An 18,155-nucleotide genomic window follows, 5' to 3' on the forward strand; every position below is an offset into this window, starting at 1 on the left:
TCGGCCCATCGGCCCACCTGCCCACCCGCCCACAGTTTCTTCATGGGGACCTCACGCAGTAGTGGTAGCAGATGATCACTTCCCTCACTTCCTCCCATATGATGTTACCGCCGCCGCCTCTGGCTCCCCTTACCCCTCAACCACTCTCCCCTAACCTGTCCTCGCCCATACCCGCATGTACTGCTGCCGTACATGCCGTACAATTCAGCCTCACGGTCGTACAGAGCGCTTCCCTCCCGGTCTGGAGCACCAACTCGCCTCGTGAGTTCTGGGGGGGGGAAATGGGGGGAGGGGAGGGGGGGGAGGGGAGGATACGGATACACGTGCGTTGCGTGTGTGTGTGTGTGTGTGTGTTTATGATCTGAGCCCTGGGGAATGACTTCATGCCAAAGCGACAGCTCCGTGGTTTAGCGATTTGTAGGTTGACGCGGTTGACTGGCGGCTAGGGCTGAGTACACTACAGGCAGCGAGAGCACATGGAGTCCTTCTGTCAGTCTGTCAGTCTGTCGTAGGCAAAGTGGAACCTGAAATCTAGGGCACACAGGTAGCGGCTGGGGATGTGGATGTAGCTGCTGACGTCAGTTTGTCAGTCTGTCAGTTGGGTGAGCTCCCTCAGTGTGTGGGAAGGTGGGGTCGTTACGGTGCAGTCAGTGCAGTCTGGGGGTGGTCGTAGTCGTAGTCGTCACCCACTACACTACCATCAATTTGAGGACCGACCTCGTGCGGGGCCCCACTCCAGGGAAGGGGCGAGGATACACTGAAACACATACCGTACTGAAATATCTAAGCCAGTATTTTATTACTCTGCTTGCCATAACTGCCGTACTTGCCATAACTGCAATAACTGCCGTACAGATACCTTCGGCGGGTACTCGTACGGCTGGTTGGGAATGACGTACTGAGGGTCGCGGTCAGCGAAGCCATCGGCGTCAGGCCGGCGCCGGAAGCCGCCGCCGCCGCCGCCGTCAGTGACACCACCGCGGCTCCGGAACCCGCTGCGGACATCGACGGCGGTGATGGCGGCGGCGGTGTTGTGGCTAGTCGGCCAGCTGCTGCTGCTACTGCTACTGCGGCTGCTACTGCTACTGCTGTTCGGGATGGCGGAAAGCCATCTAGAGCTTCTAGGATTATCGTCAAGCTGCTCGCGACGATGCTGGGTGGGTTGATGAAGCGATTGGTGACCCACGGGTCACAGGGGTCTGCAGCAGCAGCAGATACTGGCGGCGCTGGCAACAACGGTGATGGTGATGGTGGTGATGACGACGGTACGGCAGCAGGTATCACCCTTAACGGCGGTCGGAACGGCGGCATCGCAGCTGCGCGGGCGGCTGCGATTTCGTTCGTACTGGCGGCCCTCCTCAGTAAATTGCAGCAAGGTAGGTGGCAAGGTGGTTGGGTATATCCGTCCCCGTACACTCAGGTATCCGTACATGACACCTGACATGTACGAGCTGCAATTTATACGCGAAATTCTTTGGAAGTTTGCCCGTGCCGTTGAGGCAGCAAGCTTGGATCCATTTCGGATCCATTTTGGATGGATCCAAGGGTAGTACAAAACTACCCTGTCACTGGTTCAGTTTTTGGATTCAGCATGTCGGGGGCTGCGCTGTGCTTGGGAGGGCCTAGCGGGGCACGTCATGTGTGTGTGTGTGTGTGTGTGGAACCAAGCGGCTGTGTCACCGCTCTGATCCCGCAAATGGGCGTTTCTCTCTTTCCCCCTGCAAAGGGAGGAGAGATGATACCCTTTCACAACAACAACAACCACACAATCAACAATCAACAAAGACGAAGTAAAGTGAACAAAGTCCGCGTCTGTCCACATTCCTCCCAACCCCAAGTCCTGTCTGACTGTTGATTCCCCCTTCCCTTTCTCTCTCTCTCTCTCTCTGTGTTATCTCCTCTTCACACCGCTATCCGGACATGAACACAGCCAATGGCGCTGCCCCCAGCGGTGGCGGGAGTGGAGGTGGAGGTGGAAGTGGCGGGAGTGGAGGTGGGGGTCTGGCCCCCAACTGTACGGCTCCCACAGTGCTGCGCTTCCTAATCGTCGCGACAGCCCGTCAGGGCTTCACATTTCCGGAACTGTCAGCCACCATCACCGGCGGCCCCGAGACCCCCGCCACCGCCGCCGCCACTCAGGCACCCTCCCAGCCACAACTACCAACTGTCGAGCACAGTACCCTAACCTCCACCAACACCCCTCGTGCAACTAACAACGACCCGTTTCTACGACGATCTCTGGATCCCGGATACCTCCGGGCGCTGCCGGCGGGGTACGCGCGAGCCTGGGGTGATACGTCGTACAGTCGTACTGGTAGCGGCAGCTTGCTTGAGGGTCGTACTCCGGCGCCGCTGGTGTACAGGTCCCTGCCCCACCGCGCCAACCCCTCCGCCACCGCCGCCAAGGCCGGGAGTCCGCGGGAAACCTTGCCGCCATGGCCGCTGCAGCGTGCATTCGTACACCCACATCCGGCGTCACCATCATCTATGTCGTACACAGCGGCGGCGGCGGCGGCGCCACTGACGTCGTACGGGCGGCTGGTGGTGGAGCTGCCGGGCAGCCCGTCAGGTGCACCGTCGTCGCCAGGGCAGTACGGCTTCCGGTCCGCCGCCGCCGCCACCGCTACAGGCGCCGTTGGTGCCGTCGGTGGTGGTGGCGGCGGCGGCGGTGCTGCGCCTGGTACGGCATCATCTTCCTCACTCCCGGGGCTGAGTCCCAACGGTCCGGTCCGGTCTATGGCGGTCTCCGGTGACGGCAGTGGCCGCGGCTTTTCACAGCCTCCTTCCCCCTCTCGTCATTCGGCTAACTCTGGTGCCGTACATGTGGGTCCCAGTACTCCTAGGCGGCCTTCCAGCTCCGGAACCATCGTGACAGCGGCGGGCGGTGGCGGCCGCAGTGGCGGTGGTGGCGGCGGTGGAGGAGAGGCGGAGAGCCTGGGTACCCGGCTTCCGGCGCTGAGGAGGTGAGTGGAGGGGCGGGGGAAACTGGGTGGGGGAGGGGGGAGAGTGTTGCTACTAGAAGGCACATGCTGGATGACTATACGTGTGTGCATATGTGTTTTGCTCGTACATGTTGCCGTGTCGGCCGATTGAAATGTCACAGTATGTTATGGCCAAGGTGTGCTGGACGGGGGTAAGGGGGATTAGGGCAGAGGAAATGTATGTGCGAACATGTGTGTGTATGGGGCGTTTATGCCATATTACCTACAAATCGCAAGCATTACACATGCTGCTTAAATCTGTTAAGTGTTTCGTTTTTGAACTTCCGCACATTCCGTACATTCAGGGAGTATGTGCCTTACTCCCTGGAGTATAATCCTTCCTGATCTTTTTAATAACGCTAAAAATGATAATATTTGTTTTTTTTGAAAATTCAAGTCGTTTTTCTTCTTATATGTGTGTGTGTTTAACTGCAGGACCGCAAGCACGGATAAACTCGGGGTTGCGGTTTCAAGTCCCGTCGCCAGTCGTACGACACCTGAGACCTCACCCACTGGTGCTGTTGCTACGGCTGCCCCGCTCTCACCAGAGGCATTATTTGTACGGCTGCTGGCAGAACTGCTACGCTGGCTTGAGGCGCCTCTGGTACGCGGGCATGTGTATGTATGTATGTTGTTACAGGGTGGTATAGCTTCACCAGCGGCCCCCTTTCCCTTGGAGGCAGTTCCCTGCTCTCCCCTGCTAGAGGGGCACCCTAATCCGTTCACCCCATCCGACTTCAGAGTGTATTCGTTGGGTTCAGAAACTCACCACCAGCATCCAACCAAATCTAGCGGATCAACGGCGCATCAACTTAGTTCCTGGTCAGCTCGCAAGTTGATATTATCACGTCTTACACCGTCCACAAGATGGGGGGCCACCTCCCATTTTAACACTCCTCAAACACCCGAGAAGTTGACAGGCGGAAATGAATCCGGACACTCCGGGAGCAGAAGTCAAGCCTTAACCTCTGCCAGCCGCCCGCCTTAACCTCTGCCAGCCGCCCGCCTATGTATGTATGTATGTATGTCTCCATGGTAGATCGAATTGTGATCAGTGCCAACGGAAACAGATGTCTAAGAAAATCGTGATCTGGATCCCGGTTCGTTTTCGCGATCTAGCCGAAGCCACACACTAAAGCACTGAAAGCCGGATGTGAAGCCCCGTCCCTAACCTAGCCCGTCCTGGTGACGTGTGTGGCTGCGGCAGCGCTGGCTGCGGTGGAGACCAGACCCGGCATTGGACATATAATAGATGATGGTGACCATATATACATACATACATACACTGCAGGCCGACGACACCTCCAGCTCGTCCTTCTGGACCTCCGACGGCTTCGGGACCTTCCGGAAGGGTTGTACGACAGCCGCAGCTGGCAGTGGTGGTGGTGGTGGTGGTGTGGGCGGTAGTGGTGGTTGTGGTGGTGGCTGGCAGTCCTGGCTGGCGGCTCAGAAAGTTCGTCTGGCCACCCAGTTCGCGCAGCTGGAGACAACGGTGGCTGCGGCGGCCCAGGTGGGCGGGGTGAAGGGGCGGGGGTGGGCGGGAGGTGCATATGGGGAAGGGGCGGGAGGGGCGGGTTCTAGTTTGGGTTTTAGGGTTTTGCTGAAGGGTGCATGTGACCTATCATAGGCAGGTAGCTGTCCGGACTACCACCGGGCAGGTCGTGTCTATCGCTGGGTGGGTGATGTTGCCCTCCCTGCAAAGATGTCAGCTGCGGGTAGCCCGCCTGTCCGCGGTGCGGGCCTTATATGCTGTTGGAAGCGAGGTGCATACACAGCTGCATGTTGCTTGTTGTACGTTGTGTCCACCTCCACCACCACCACCACCATCACCATGTAGACAGAGACACAGGGCGACAGATGTGCAGGGGAAAGGCAGGGAGGGAGGAGGGAGGGAGGGAGGGACACTCTTCCACTTAGCTTAACCCTAAAACCCTCCCCTCTATCTGTCTCCGCACGCTCGTGTGTGTGTGTCTCTAATTCACCGCACTCCCCCTTCCTCCCCCGCTTCCTTTCCCCCTCCCCCTCCTCACTCCCCTCCCTGGATGAACGGACCCTTCGTTGCTAACCTTCATGCGCCTGCTGTGCTGCGGTGGCCCACCATCGACACCACCACCACTACTGCTACTACTACTACTACTACTACTGCTACTGCTACTACGGCGAATGCCGTCACCATCCGAGCAACTGCAGAGTCCAACGTCCCGGAATCCAATTACGACCACCACCACCACAAACACCACCACCAACAGCAGCAGCAGGAGCCCGGCAAGGGCGGCGGTGGAGGAGGAGGTGAGCAGCAGTAGTGGACCGCACATCGGCAGTAGCCCCCACTACCAACACCTTCACCTTCCCAACCCCAATCAACATCACCACCAACACCAACAAATTCAACGGAGGACTTCGGATCCCGGCTCCAGAGTATTGGTGGTAACACAGAACCACCACCACCAGCACCACCCTATGCAGCACCAACAGCGGTCTCCACCTACACCACAACTACTGCTACAGCATAAGCTACAGCCTCATCATCAACAGCAGCAGCAGCCCCATCATCAGGTGCTACAGCTGGCGGGTAACAGTCCTAAGCGAAGGCTTGCTGCAAGTTGAGATGTCGGATGCATGCGGCGTCTCATGACGACATCATGTGACCCCTGCCGGGTCCGGGGGTGGGCCCCTCACCCGTCGCTGATGTTACAAGAAGGTGTGATGATACCCAAACAGACATGCTGGTGAGCTAGTGGTGGGGGGTATGTGGGAAGATGATTAATTAAACGTAATGATGAGCGGTGTGACAGGACGCGAGTAGTAGTGGTGGCAAGAGTGGTTGGATGGACTGCTGGCTATATTAGCCAAACAGCCTATGTACATATGTATACGGCATTGCGGGAATATTGATGTACTGATTTCCTGAAGTCGGATATAACATTTACACGGGGGGGGATAGATATGGCTGGGCCAGAGATGGATGTGCTGCCGGCTGCACATGTATGTCAACACGTGACCGTACCGTCGTGACGTGATGGAGGTCATCACAACATGGCGGCTGCGGTGCGCCTTAACAGCAGCAATCAACAGTACTGCAGCTGCGGTTAGCCTCTTCTTACGTCCCAATGTATGTATGTATGTTGTGCGAGACACACACACACACACACACATGCACGCACGCACACACAGTCTCCCTCATGCATAGGTACTCATCCACAAGCACATGCTATCGCATTATTACTCCGGACCCACCTCCGGACTCCTACCTGCCATCATCACGCACTCAAGCCGCAGATCGCTCCCCACTTGGCCTCAACCCACTTCACTCACTTCACTCACTTGAGTGGGTCCGCTTCACTTCACTACCCTTTGGTGAACACGGACGGACACATGAAGCATAGCATAGCATAGCATGCATCTCGTTGGTTGCAGTTAGTTGGATTGGTTGATGACCGTGCGTTACAAACCGTTATTATAAACCACAACCCTCCGTACATGGCAACTGCCACCGCTAATGACCTGGCTCCGTTGCTTCCAAGGGGATAGATCGACCCCTCCGCCCCTCCCTGTAGGGCCCGTAAGAATCGCCTGATTAGGATTTTTGCCAATATTGTCAAAATAATGGCTGTAGTGGTCTATCTGTATTGGATTTCGTTCGGGTCGTCCGAGTTGATATCCTTATGTAGGACTACCTGCCTATGGATGCTTATACATGCTGCTGGCAGCAGTGCGTGCGTGAGGGGGGAACTTCCAGCCAGATTTACAGGGGGGGATGCAAGGGGTGCGTGGCTATATCTTGTAAATGTATGATGTGTGAAACAGGGGGGTGTATCTTCGCCCGTGGCAGCTACCCTGCGAAACCCTGCCTTCCCCGGTATTTCGGGGCACCCTCATCCAGTCACCCTAGTCAACTTCTCAGTGGATCGCTCAGGTTCCGCACCCACCACCAACATCCAACGGAATCTGCCGGGTCGACAGCGGCCCAACTCCGTTCCTGGTCGGCTCGCAGGTTGACTTTATCCCAGGTCACCACCGTCCATCAACTAGGGGCGCAATGCCTTCCACCATCGGAAGGACTTTTGACCCTAACGGGTATCGATCCCGGGATCTCCCGGGGGCAATGGTCGCGCCTTACCAGTGGTGCCAAACCCTTATATAAATGTATGTATGGCCGCATACGTATGGAGGGAGTGAGAAGCAGCATACCTCCCTGTATGCCGCTCTACATGCATGCTTGTCAAGCTCGTACGCTATATCATGCGTTCTACATATGGGCCCATACATATGGCAGGCGGCTGGCAGAGGTTAAGGCCTGACTTCTGCTCCCGGCCGACCCGGGTGCAAATCCGCCTGCCGACTCCTCGGGTGTTTGAGGAGTGATGAAATGGGAGGTGGCCCCCCATCATATGGACGATGTAGGACGTGATAAAATCAACTTGCGAGCTGACCAGGAACTAAGTTGATGCTCCGTTGATTCCGAGTAGTGTTGCTTAATATTGTTGCATATGCTCGACCAAAGTTGTACTGCTTACTTGAAAAATTGTGAAATCGATCGGTTGGTTGCAATTGGGCGCTATCTCCGAGATGGCATAGAGCTAGCTAGGATTAATCCCTCTCTCGCACTCTCCACCTTTTCATATTATAATCCGGGGCAAAATAACAAACAAAGACTACCAACATTCATCGCCACCATCAGGCAAATGCATGGGTCACCTGGTACACATACATGTGGCCACTTACACACACACAGACACACACACACACACACACACATACAGACGGACATATGTGCACCCGCGGGTACACCTCTTGATTACCCTGAGCATTATATAATGTTCACTTGCTGCTTCATGACGACGCAACACACACATACATACATACATACATACATACATACATACATACATACATACATACATACATACATACATACATACATACATACATACATACATACATACATACATACATACATACATACATACATACAACGACACATTCTGGTGCTATTGAACACCAACACCCGCACATGTAAGTGTACGTGTACGTGTTCATACAGTATAGGTACATACTTACACACATGCATGTGTGCCGCTGCCATCATCACCAAGCTAACAGCCAACAACCAACCGGCCAACCAACGAACTCTCAAGCCACCCACATGCCGGGGTATCGGCTTCTTTCATGAACAGCTGGCGGACTCTAATTACCATCAGCAGCATGCCGTCGTCCTAGCATGGAAGTACGACATGGAATTTTCTTCTGCATATGGTGTCCTAAAGAAGCACTACTGCTTGGTGGGGTTGGCCTCTTATAATCCGGGTATAACCGGCCTCACTGTATGAGTGGGTGAATGAGCAAGTAGTGGTCCATTCGTTCCGGGCCGCCATACGGATGTATTGACATCCTCGTAACAGCAGCAGCGTATGAGAGTGAAAATACCGGTCTTGTTTTGGCCATTATCATTCTTATTATGTACGGCACACTAGCCGCACAACAGCGGGTTGTCGGGAGGGGGTCTACCTTCCCGGGACATGTCACCCAGCAGCAGTAGTGGCAGCATTGTATGAGTGAGTGATGAGGCCGCTATGGTGGATAAGCAAAGCACATAATAATAACAGCGGTGTGTTGGTGATGTACCCCTATTTGGGGTTCTGACGGTGGTAATGTGTAGCAGCCGGTACACAGTACGGTGCTATAAATACGCGCAGAGCGCGACCGCCAGCAACTCGAGAGACCTTTTCAGCGGTCAGCTGCTACATAATGGTGTGTTAGTTGAAAAACGTTTCGTTGCTGCTGTATGCATGTGCATATATATGTAGCCTAAGCTAACCGGCATTGTAATAGGGGGGTTAATCGTGTTAAAGTTTGGCCTGCTACCTGCCATGCTTGCGAAGTTTGCCCCGTGCATATAGTTGTTGGCTCCGACGCTGGTTCGAAGCCCTCTTCCGCACTTATCTGTTGTAAGACACAACCACAGAATGGTGGTATCGAAAGATACCGATTGAGACAAGTGGTGGGTTGAATAAATAACCGTTGTAGAATCCACTTGGGCCTTGCACCGATAAGTTCCCAGTACGACTGGGTGGTGTGATGTTCAGTTGACCGTAAGTCAACAGGAATTACTCTCACTCGGTGGAACAGACGAACTAGGGACGCAGGTCCAGCTTTGTACAGATAAAGCCCCTCCCCCATACGCAGGTATAGACTTCCGCAGCAGTGCGGCATTTCAACGACGAATTCAACCAGCAGTAGTCGCAAGCCGTAGGCTTACTAACATCAGTATTAGTTAGACCTGGATTCATAGTTAGCAAGTATAAATAGAGTTTGCTAGTTAATTACAAATTTTCTACGTTTTATACAACAGAGTTTAGATAAACCGAGCTGGACGAACTAACAACCGACAGTTAGTTAGGCTACGGAGCCGCAAGCTCTGCAGAAAGCCTACAGTATACAACATTATCCGATAATCTGTTGAGTTGGTATAAGAGATGATTGACCTGCTGTTTTCCTTGGTCTGGAATGCTAGTTGTACCTGGTTGTACAGTGAGTTTGAGGCTGAGCTGAGCTAAAACCCTAAAACCCTAATTGGTTGCGCTTGTAGCGCTCTGGCAATCCTTTCACATTTGGTCCAAATTGCCGTTATCAGGCTATGAGATGCTTTTGTAACATCCCTTAGTGTTGGAAATGCGCTATCTGTCTGTGAGAACATTGGCGTTTGCAGCTCGAGCCGATACTGTAATCACAACGGGTTTTGGGGTGTTATATAACAGGGGGTTTTTAGGGTCCATTACAGAATGAAGGGCCATCAAATGACCAAGGAAGTGTTATACCACGACTTCATAAAAGCCTGATCAGGGGCAGGAATGAGGACAGGATGAAAGGGATTTCCCGGAAAATGAAGGGAGGCCGGTTCCCAGGGTGTGTGCACCTCATCCATCCCACCACTCAAATCTCGTGCACATTGCTCCACCAGACTCCCACCAAGCCGTCATGCATCCGAAACAGTGGTATGACAAATCGTCAGCACCAAGGTCGGATACCAATGAAACAAGTGGCCTCACCTAGCACGCAATACTGGGTTGAATGTCAGTTGGCGGTAGGCATCTGACAAAGCATGCTACAGCAAGAAGGTTCTGGGCCTGGTGCAACTTTACTGGCAGAATTCCAGAAAGGGTGATGTATGAACTAAAAGATGCATATGACAGGCCTAGGGCAACGTACAGTTGCTGTTCAGCGATCTGCAAGGGTTTTGCATCAGCCGTCTCCAACAGCCAGGGCAGTTGTCACCAACACTTATACATCACTCGTAAGCTAATGCAGTTTCGTTTATGTTGCTGGGCTTTGGAGGCGAACAGAGCACGAAGGGGCAAGTACCATGTCCCCAGGGGGCAGCGGTTTTGCCACTGTTGATGTTGTTACAGGGTGGTTAAGCTACACCAGTGGCCTCCTTCCCGAGGCAGTTCCCTGCTCTCCCCTGCTAGAGGGGCACCCTAAGCCACTGTTGTGGTACTAATAGCCGAATTGAGGATGAAAAACACGTGTTATTGGAATGCCCAGCCTATAATGATATTCGTGCTGAAGAGGGATTCGATCATCAACAGAGCATGTTGGAGGCCATGCAATGGGAACCCGCACGTCTGGCAAGGATGTTGGAACGTATGTGGGCTCACCGAAACTCAATTACCCCCTTTGGACGCTAATCTGGGCTGATCTGCGGTGTTTTTCCTTTTCTCCGTGGCTTTTAGGCGTTGTAGTATTGCCCTTGGGCCTTCGGCTCGTATGGGTAGTCTTACAGGTATGGGGTCACGCACCCCCCAACCATGTAACACACACACATCACTCTGCCATCAAAGGACTCTGCCTCCTGCCATTCCTTCTGCAGCAGAGACCTGTACAGGACATAATTGTCACATGGTTTGGTCAACTTTGCGGTTGAAGGTCCTGGGTTTGATTCCTGAATAGAACCCCGCCATTGTCCGAAGCATGAAATCATGGCTAGCTGCTGAGATGTGGAGTCGATGTCACAGTTGGTGGATCGAGATTCGCACGGTGGATTGGTGGCGATTGCTGAACCCTCTCCTTTGGGTGACATGATGATGAGGGATTCTAGGAGGCAGAATCGACCGTCTTGGACCTGCAATTTGTATGGTCCCTACGACATAAAACGAGGGGTAACCCCCTTAAGCGTTACCCAGGGGTTAGGGGTAAGGGGAAGTGGTTACCCATGTGGGTTTGTACGAAGGGAGGTGGGTAACCTAACCCCGGGGTAGGGGTAACCCCTTATCGAGGGGGTAACAGGCGGTCGGGGTAATACGCTACCGGGGGGATAACAGACAGGGTAACCCATTTTTGGGCGGGGCCCCAGCGCGAAGCGCCCAGGGGGACCCCGACCTGTAGGATTGCCCATGTCCGTGTGTGTGTGTGTGTGTGTGTGTGTGTGTGTGTGTGTGTGTGTGTGTGTGTGTGTGTGTGTGTGTGTGTGTGTGTGTGTGTGTGTGTGTGTGTGTGTGTGTGTGTGTGTGTGTGTGTGTGTGTGTGTGTGTGTGTGTGTGTGTTCGTGTGTGTGTAATGGACCAAACATAATATCTCGCCCGGCTGAAACGCGTTATAGGTACTATACAGCATTCTCTATTGCAAGGTATCTCGCATGTAGCCAACAAAAATCGTATGAGCACAAACAAATTTGGCTGCCTCAATTGACCGAGGCCAAAGTCACATCAACGCCTCTCGCGCTAAATTTCATCCCGAAAGCTGCCGCGTATCTCATAATGGAATTCTGAGATGACGGCGTATGATAACTCAAACACCCAGCTTGTGTTACCATTTGCCGGCATGGGCAATCCTACTTGCCACCCGCAGGGCCAACATAATTTGCTTTCATTTCTCTATGAAAAACACAAGCTGCGTGTTTGTACATTTACTTTGGCCAATGCACGGGGCCTCCGAAGAGTTGCACTCTGCCGCTCTAACTTATCGGTTAATTATTAATCGATGGGTGTGCCACGGAATAGTCCCGAAATCGCTCGAAAATACATTCGTTACACAAACACTACCTCCCACCATGTTGACATACCCCATCAATTGTCACACTTGCCACCCTTGCTACCGGCCTGTACGGATGCAGAGGGGCCCCGCCCTTTTTCCGGCTTCCTTGAAGCCGACACCCAATCTTGTCACAACTGTGCCCCGTCCGAACCCGGAAGCTCCAGCGTAGTACAGAGTGGTAATGGTGGATAATGCTGTATGCTGTTCAATCCATTGGCCCCAGAAGCCTCCTCACTTTGTAACAACAAAGCACGCGGCACAAAATGAAATACAAACTACCGTATCGCTATGGCCGATTGGTGATTTCTGGATTGGTGAAAGTATAAAACGCTTCTAGAATTAATCTTTCCAACACCGGAATTGGTGATACGGTTTGGTGTTACCCCCTCCACTTTTTCCCATTGCCACCGAATTGGTGAAAGCGCACCCCAGACGCTCATCCACTGGCGCATCCTTGGGCAGCTTCGGTGCGAAGTCAAACATCGTGCGCTGCCTTCCTGCCATGATGCAACTCTTGCTGACCAAGTAATAATTTATTAATGTAATGACTATATAATGTAAAGTTTGGCAGGAAATATTGCTTTATGTGTGCTTTTCTGCGAGTTAGGCGGTCCGGCACCCGACCTGGATCCAAAACGTACAGGGATTGGTGATGGCCGCCGCTCAATCCCAGCCCGGATTATCCTTTGCTACTGGATTGGTGATTTTCACCAATCCGGTGTCACCAATCGGCCATAGCGATACGGTAATGAGTTCCTACTTGTGCACATAACCAGGCTTTCTCTCCCCTGCTGCCGTATGCCTGCTTGAATGCCAAGTCAACGATGCCAAGTCCAAACCGTGGTCTGTCACCTGCAAGCCCTGCCCCACGAAGTGGAGGAACGCGCACGTTACAGAACTACGCCGACACCGCGTGTGCACCTCACCGAGAAGTGCTCCGGAGCCGTGCCATCTGGGGTGCGGACCAAGGCCTCACCCAATCTCACCAAGCATGTATGATCCAAAGATACAGTCCTGAACAGTAGCCTAATAAACGATGGGTATTACTGCGTACACCCTGAAAGCCTTGCATAGTAGGCCATCTGCTTGACGTGTCTATTCCCTCAGGGCAACGTGAAGCGTCAAACGACATTTCCAATTACATTACACACTGCTGACAGGTTAACAAAATGACATCACCCAGTTTCGATCTGGGGACCTCCTGTGTGTAAGACAGATGTGATTCCACTACACCATGATGCCATATTTGAGATGCACAAAATTACAACACATATGCATATAACACATGTTAATAGATTACTATGCATCCGTGCAGCGGACCCCAGTCCTCCTCACTCCTGTAATGCTTCCTTCCTCTCTAGACAGGACTGCATGAATACGTCATCAAGGCCACAGCATATGTACAAGTGCTGTCAACGCATACAGGCCTTCATGTTCCGATCGCACGTGGCCTCCCCTGTCATTCACATCCACTGAGCTAAGGCACTTGCTGCAGCAAAAGCAACGAAACTACATTAAGTTAGTCTGCAGAACACTTGTACATATGCGTATTATGTGCGTGTGTGTTACATGGTTGGGGGTGCGTGACCCCATACCTGTAAAACTACCCATACGAGCCGAAGGCCCAAGGGCAATATCTATACACCTAAAAGCCACGGAGAACAGGAAACACCGCACATGAGCCCAGACTAGCGTCCAAAGGGGGTAACTGAGTTTCGGTAGCCCACATACGTTCCAACATCCTCGCCAGACGTACTGGTTCCCATTTCATGGATTCCAACATGCTCTGTTGATGATCGAATTCCTCTTCAGCACGAATATCATTATAGGCTGGGCATTCCAATAACACGTGTTTTCATCCTCGATTCGGCTATTAGTACCACAACAGCGGCAAAACCGTATTATGTGCGCAGTACACGTGTGTCGTAGGGGTTGATGGTGGGAGGGTGTGTTGTATCACGTCTTATCGCAGGAAAAGAACCGATCGGCGGATGTCAATCCCGTGATGCCCAGGACACTACAGGGTGGTGAGTTCGGCAAAGAGCTGTATGATGTCCATCCAAGGATGAGTGGAGGGGCTGACTTTCCAATTGCTTGTCCGAGTACGGCTTCAAGTTTCTTCACTGCGCGGACAAAATGTTACCAAGTTCAAATTCAAGTGGGAAGAGGAACTCATTCGTAATGGCTCTGCACAACTAGAGATGGAGGCCATTTTTGAGCTTATCTGGCCATCTTCTAAACGTCGTGCAGTGGGGAGGAAGGCAGGGGGCACATTTGGCGTGAAGGTATGGGGCAGGCAGTAAGGAGCTCTATGGCAGTTGCATGCCGCTTGCCGAGCGGACATCAGTGGCCTCATGTTGCTGCAGCCATGCGATAAGGTTGAGGCCGACGCCTATTTCCCTGACACTACCGCCATCAAGATCGTTATCGACAGGGTGTTGTCTGATGTGAGTCCAACTCAGCCGTGATGCAACTTGCGCCACCTGCTCCCTTGCGCAGGTCCAGTCGGCACTGGAGAAGGATGTGGGGGCTGATGTTGAGAACAGCACGCGTCTGCAAAGCATTAGGCACTTCGTTACTCGTGACGTGGCCGGAGTGCCTTACAGTGCAGGATACGTGCATTTACTGCTGCGAGACATGCGCCGCTAAACTGGAGAGGGCTCACAAGGGGAAGGTGAGGAGCATGATGGTGGTGGATGGGAACGGTTCATTTGGGAAGATTTCCTGGGGTTCCGTGGACTGTAAAAGCATCTACCCCATAGTTTGTGTAGGCGCCAAGAGCCTTATGGCTGCAATGTACGTGCATCTATGGCACAGATAGTCCCACACAGGTTGACATGGGCATTTAAGCTGGATAAGGGTCCAATAATCATCACTTCACTTTCACAGCCATGTGTACGTGTTCCAGCTGAGCTTGAGGAGGAGGCGGAGGGGGAGGGAGCGGGAGAGGAGGGCCCTGCAGCCGATGGCGTGAAGTCCGATGTCGGGCTGGTGCTGGACATCAACAGTGATGAGGAGGAGGTTGACAGCTAGCATGAGGCAGGGGCGGCTGGCACCGGTGGGGCAGGGGTGGGTCTATAGGGGCACCAGACTTTGCAGGTGATGGCGAGGACTGACATGGTAGTGGTGTGTGCAACTCTGATGGGACGAGAGGCGGCCGGGGGGGGAAACATTGCCCTGACCTCCTACTTCCATCATGTGTGAGTTTTTGTCACTGCATCAATGCTTGCATCAAACGACAGAGTCGAAATTGTGTCAATGGCCGGTTCTTAGGGCAAGACATTCGGGATGTGGTTGCACAGCTGACAAAGGGTGAGCAAGGTCACCTGTCCAATGATGACTACTTGGGGGCACTGGGGGAGGACGGCGATCAGGCTGTTGTGCGGATCGCATTGCTTGATGGAGCGCCTGCTCGAGATCAAAGGGAAGGGCCCAGGCTCACCCCGCGGGCAGCTGGCGACCCAAACGGCGACCCAAACGGCGAGCTGGTGCTGCGGTTGCCATGGCCCGCTGGCATAGGTTTGGCGGAGAAATCGCGTTACAGGGAACTAAGAAGTCCACAGGGTGTGGGACACCCACTCTACACCCACCCTTAGCAAAGCGGTATTGTACGGAGCACGCATGCCTGCAAGGAGCTTAAGGGAATATAACATGACACAGCAAGAGGGGAAGTTGTTCAAAGGTGGCAACGGTGTCCCAGCCTTTTGTTGTTGGTGGTGGTGCTGCTGACGGTGTCCTAGCAACTTGCTTTCTGGGTTCCTCTCTGTGTGTATGTAAGAGGGATCAGCTCCCCTGGCATCTCCCAACTGAGTACTCTTTGCCTGGTGTTACATTGGTGAGAATAGCTAGGAGGTGGGAACTCCCCGGATCGAATCCGGTTGCGAATATATCGCACACCAGGCATGATGTAGCATCCTCTTACCCCAAAGGTGGATGCTCGGGCGGGCGAGAAGTCTACCGGCTGAGTTAAAACCAAGTCCTCCAACTCGGACGGAGACTGACGAAATGTCAATAACACTCAAATTCACAATCCTACGGGATCTCAAACAACATAAATCCTACGGGATATGCCCGGGGGCGCCCGAGGACGTTCGCTCGAGAGGGGGGGAGGAATGTAAGAGGGATCGCTCCCCTGGCATCTCCCAACTGAGTACTCTTTGCCTGGTGTTACAGTGTACATGAGAAGACCAGCCTGCCGCATTACACATGGCATGGACCGTGACCCCAACCAGCGCAGGCAAACTCAGCATGCCTCTGCTGTCCGGATTGCCTGTGTCGAGCCCGGGGCAGACAGTGCTCTTGGAGGTACTGTAGTGCTAGACCAGGAAGGCACGCAAGTGTGATTTGTGGGCTTGGGGGGGGGAGCGGAGAGGTGCATGCATGCAGTCCTGGTCCCCTAATATGTGATCAGGGGCCTGAGCTGAGGGGTGAGCAAGCCGGTGACTGTTGTGTGCCGGCCTCCTAACCCTCACTCGCATCCGGCTTATTGTCCCCACCAACCCATGTTCAGGAGGAGGAGGTCCTCACGAGTTGCAAACAGCATGGGTGGCGCCTGCACCTGGATGGCGACGACCTTGCGGAGGTGGAGGACCGCGGAAGAAGGAATGAGGGTGGGCCGTGCCAGCGCAAGGTTGGCGCAAGGAAGATATATGCCGACGCTGTAGCTGCTATGGATGAGGCTGTCAGATTCCCGCCATGCAGCTCTGCCTTATGGCCGTGTCATCCAGCAAACTAAGACTATGGTAACACGCTGCATGCGTCGAGGGACAGACGAGACGAATAAATGCTGAGCCCAGATTATGGGGTGTGGGGTCCAAAAATGGTCCCCACAATGGTCCCCACCAAAAATGGTTTGGACCTGTGAGTTGCACCTTTGGAGGCGTCAGTGCCCCCTGCACCGTGCTACACGAATTCAGACGTGTATGTGTTTTCATTCGTTCTTCTGGATCTCTTTGGCCATCAACTCTTTGAGCGTCGTTGAGCTTCATCGTCAGATGTCTGCATGGTGGGGTGGGCGGTATGAACGGGCGTCATTGTGCTGAGCGCCCTTGTCAAGGGCGCTGTCATGGCTACCATCACCACAACCATTTAGCTAGCGGGATGTAGCGGTGTTCTTTTGCTCTTAGGAGTCCGAAAGGAGAACGAACGGAGGTCCTATGAGTCACAACAATGAGTTCTGTTTGCACCCCTGTTTACATGCGGTGGAAAGCATCCATGCCTGCAGTGTTATTGCTTGGGTTTTACGGGGGCTGCAGCAGATTATCCCGGATGGGGCTGGCACACGCCGGGCACTGTGGTTTTTCGTTTGTGTTGTTGTGTTACAGCGGGCTTCCCAATTCTACGAAATGAGAGTACAACAAGAGAGGACCATAACCTTGAGCTGCGGATAAGGACAGCGCAGGTACGTGCAACCGCTCCTGCAGTTAAATGCGACAGTCGTTAAAATGCCAGCCGGATACCAGCCCTAAAAATGCATGCATGCAACTCGCCCGTAATACCGTTTTGGTGGCCATTTTGACCATGCTGCTTGTTGCCTTTGTTGTCAGCGGCCTCGTGTCATGCTTCGATAACATACATCTTTCCCTTATTACCCTCGGTTTCCGAACGATCTGGGCTCCCTGATGCTGGTTCAAGTCGGAGCCCAGCATGTCCTCCCCGAGGCCGCGGACTGCGGCGCGCCGCAACTGCGCTGTTCACGGGTCGCGGTCCCAAGATGCAAGATTATTACGTTTGAAACAAAACACGGCACTTCACATTTGAGTGCCCGGAGCACCATTACCGGAGGGAGCATCTTTGGCGGCGGCAGCTTCAGGCTCCGGAGCTCATCGGAATGTGGAGGGTGCGGAGGTCACTAAGGAGTGCAGGTACTGTGGGAAGTCTGGGGCATGAAGAGTCTAGTTGTTTTAAGAGGCGAGATTGAGAGGGGAAGGGTGTCAAGCCCGTGATGGTTGCTTTGATGCCGGTTATGCGGGAGTCATGATTTGAACCGGGATACTGGAGTACCTGGTACACAGTAGTACTGTGCCGTAGAATGGCACACATATCATTCACAAATACGCGCGAAGCGCTCGACCAGCAGCTCGAAAGTCCTTTCCAGCACAGATACTTGGCACTTAAAAGGGTGCCTAAATGGAGATCTAA

The 18,155-nt window shown here is 53.5% G+C and overlaps 3 protein-coding genes across 3 annotated transcripts in view; all 3 read left to right on the forward strand.

The window, feature by feature from the left end:
• VOLCADRAFT_92557 (uncharacterized protein) overlaps positions 1–6,558 on the forward strand; it is a gene marked incomplete at both ends in the record, with an annotated part of 12,773 nt that extends 6,215 nt beyond the window's left edge. Inside the window, 6 exons of the mRNA XM_002951866.1 lie at positions 1,931–1,993; positions 2,140–2,963; positions 3,417–3,585; positions 4,273–4,491; positions 5,231–5,270; positions 6,539–6,558. Of these exons, the coding sequence (XP_002951912.1) occupies positions 1,931–1,993; positions 2,140–2,963; positions 3,417–3,585; positions 4,273–4,491; positions 5,231–5,270; positions 6,539–6,558 (1,335 nt within the window). The remainder of the gene's footprint in view (positions 1–1,930; positions 1,994–2,139; positions 2,964–3,416; positions 3,586–4,272; positions 4,492–5,230; positions 5,271–6,538) is intronic.
• Positions 6,559–13,583: 7,025 nt separating this feature from the next.
• On the forward strand, positions 13,584–15,610 carry VOLCADRAFT_92558 (uncharacterized protein; the record flags this gene model as incomplete). Its single annotated transcript, XM_002951867.1, has 5 exons — positions 13,584–13,593; positions 13,987–14,041; positions 14,514–14,688; positions 14,832–15,035; positions 15,257–15,610. The coding sequence occupies 5 exons, from the start codon at positions 13,584–13,586 to the stop codon at positions 15,608–15,610; spliced, it is 798 nt and encodes a 265-aa protein (XP_002951913.1).
• A 610-nt stretch (positions 15,611–16,220) lies between these two features.
• On the forward strand, positions 16,221–16,749 carry VOLCADRAFT_92559 (uncharacterized protein; the record flags this gene model as incomplete). The annotated part of the gene is made up of 2 exons (XM_002951868.1): positions 16,221–16,319; positions 16,525–16,749. The coding sequence occupies 2 exons, from the start codon at positions 16,221–16,223 to the stop codon at positions 16,747–16,749; spliced, it is 324 nt and encodes a 107-aa protein (XP_002951914.1).
• Between the last annotated feature and the right edge of the window lie 1,406 nt (positions 16,750–18,155).

The sequence above is a fragment of the Volvox carteri genome (genome assembly GCF_000143455.1).
Source record: "Volvox carteri f. nagariensis unplaced genomic scaffold VOLCAscaffold_26, whole genome shotgun sequence".
NCBI lineage: Eukaryota > Viridiplantae > Chlorophyta > Chlorophyceae > Chlamydomonadales > Volvocaceae > Volvox > Volvox carteri.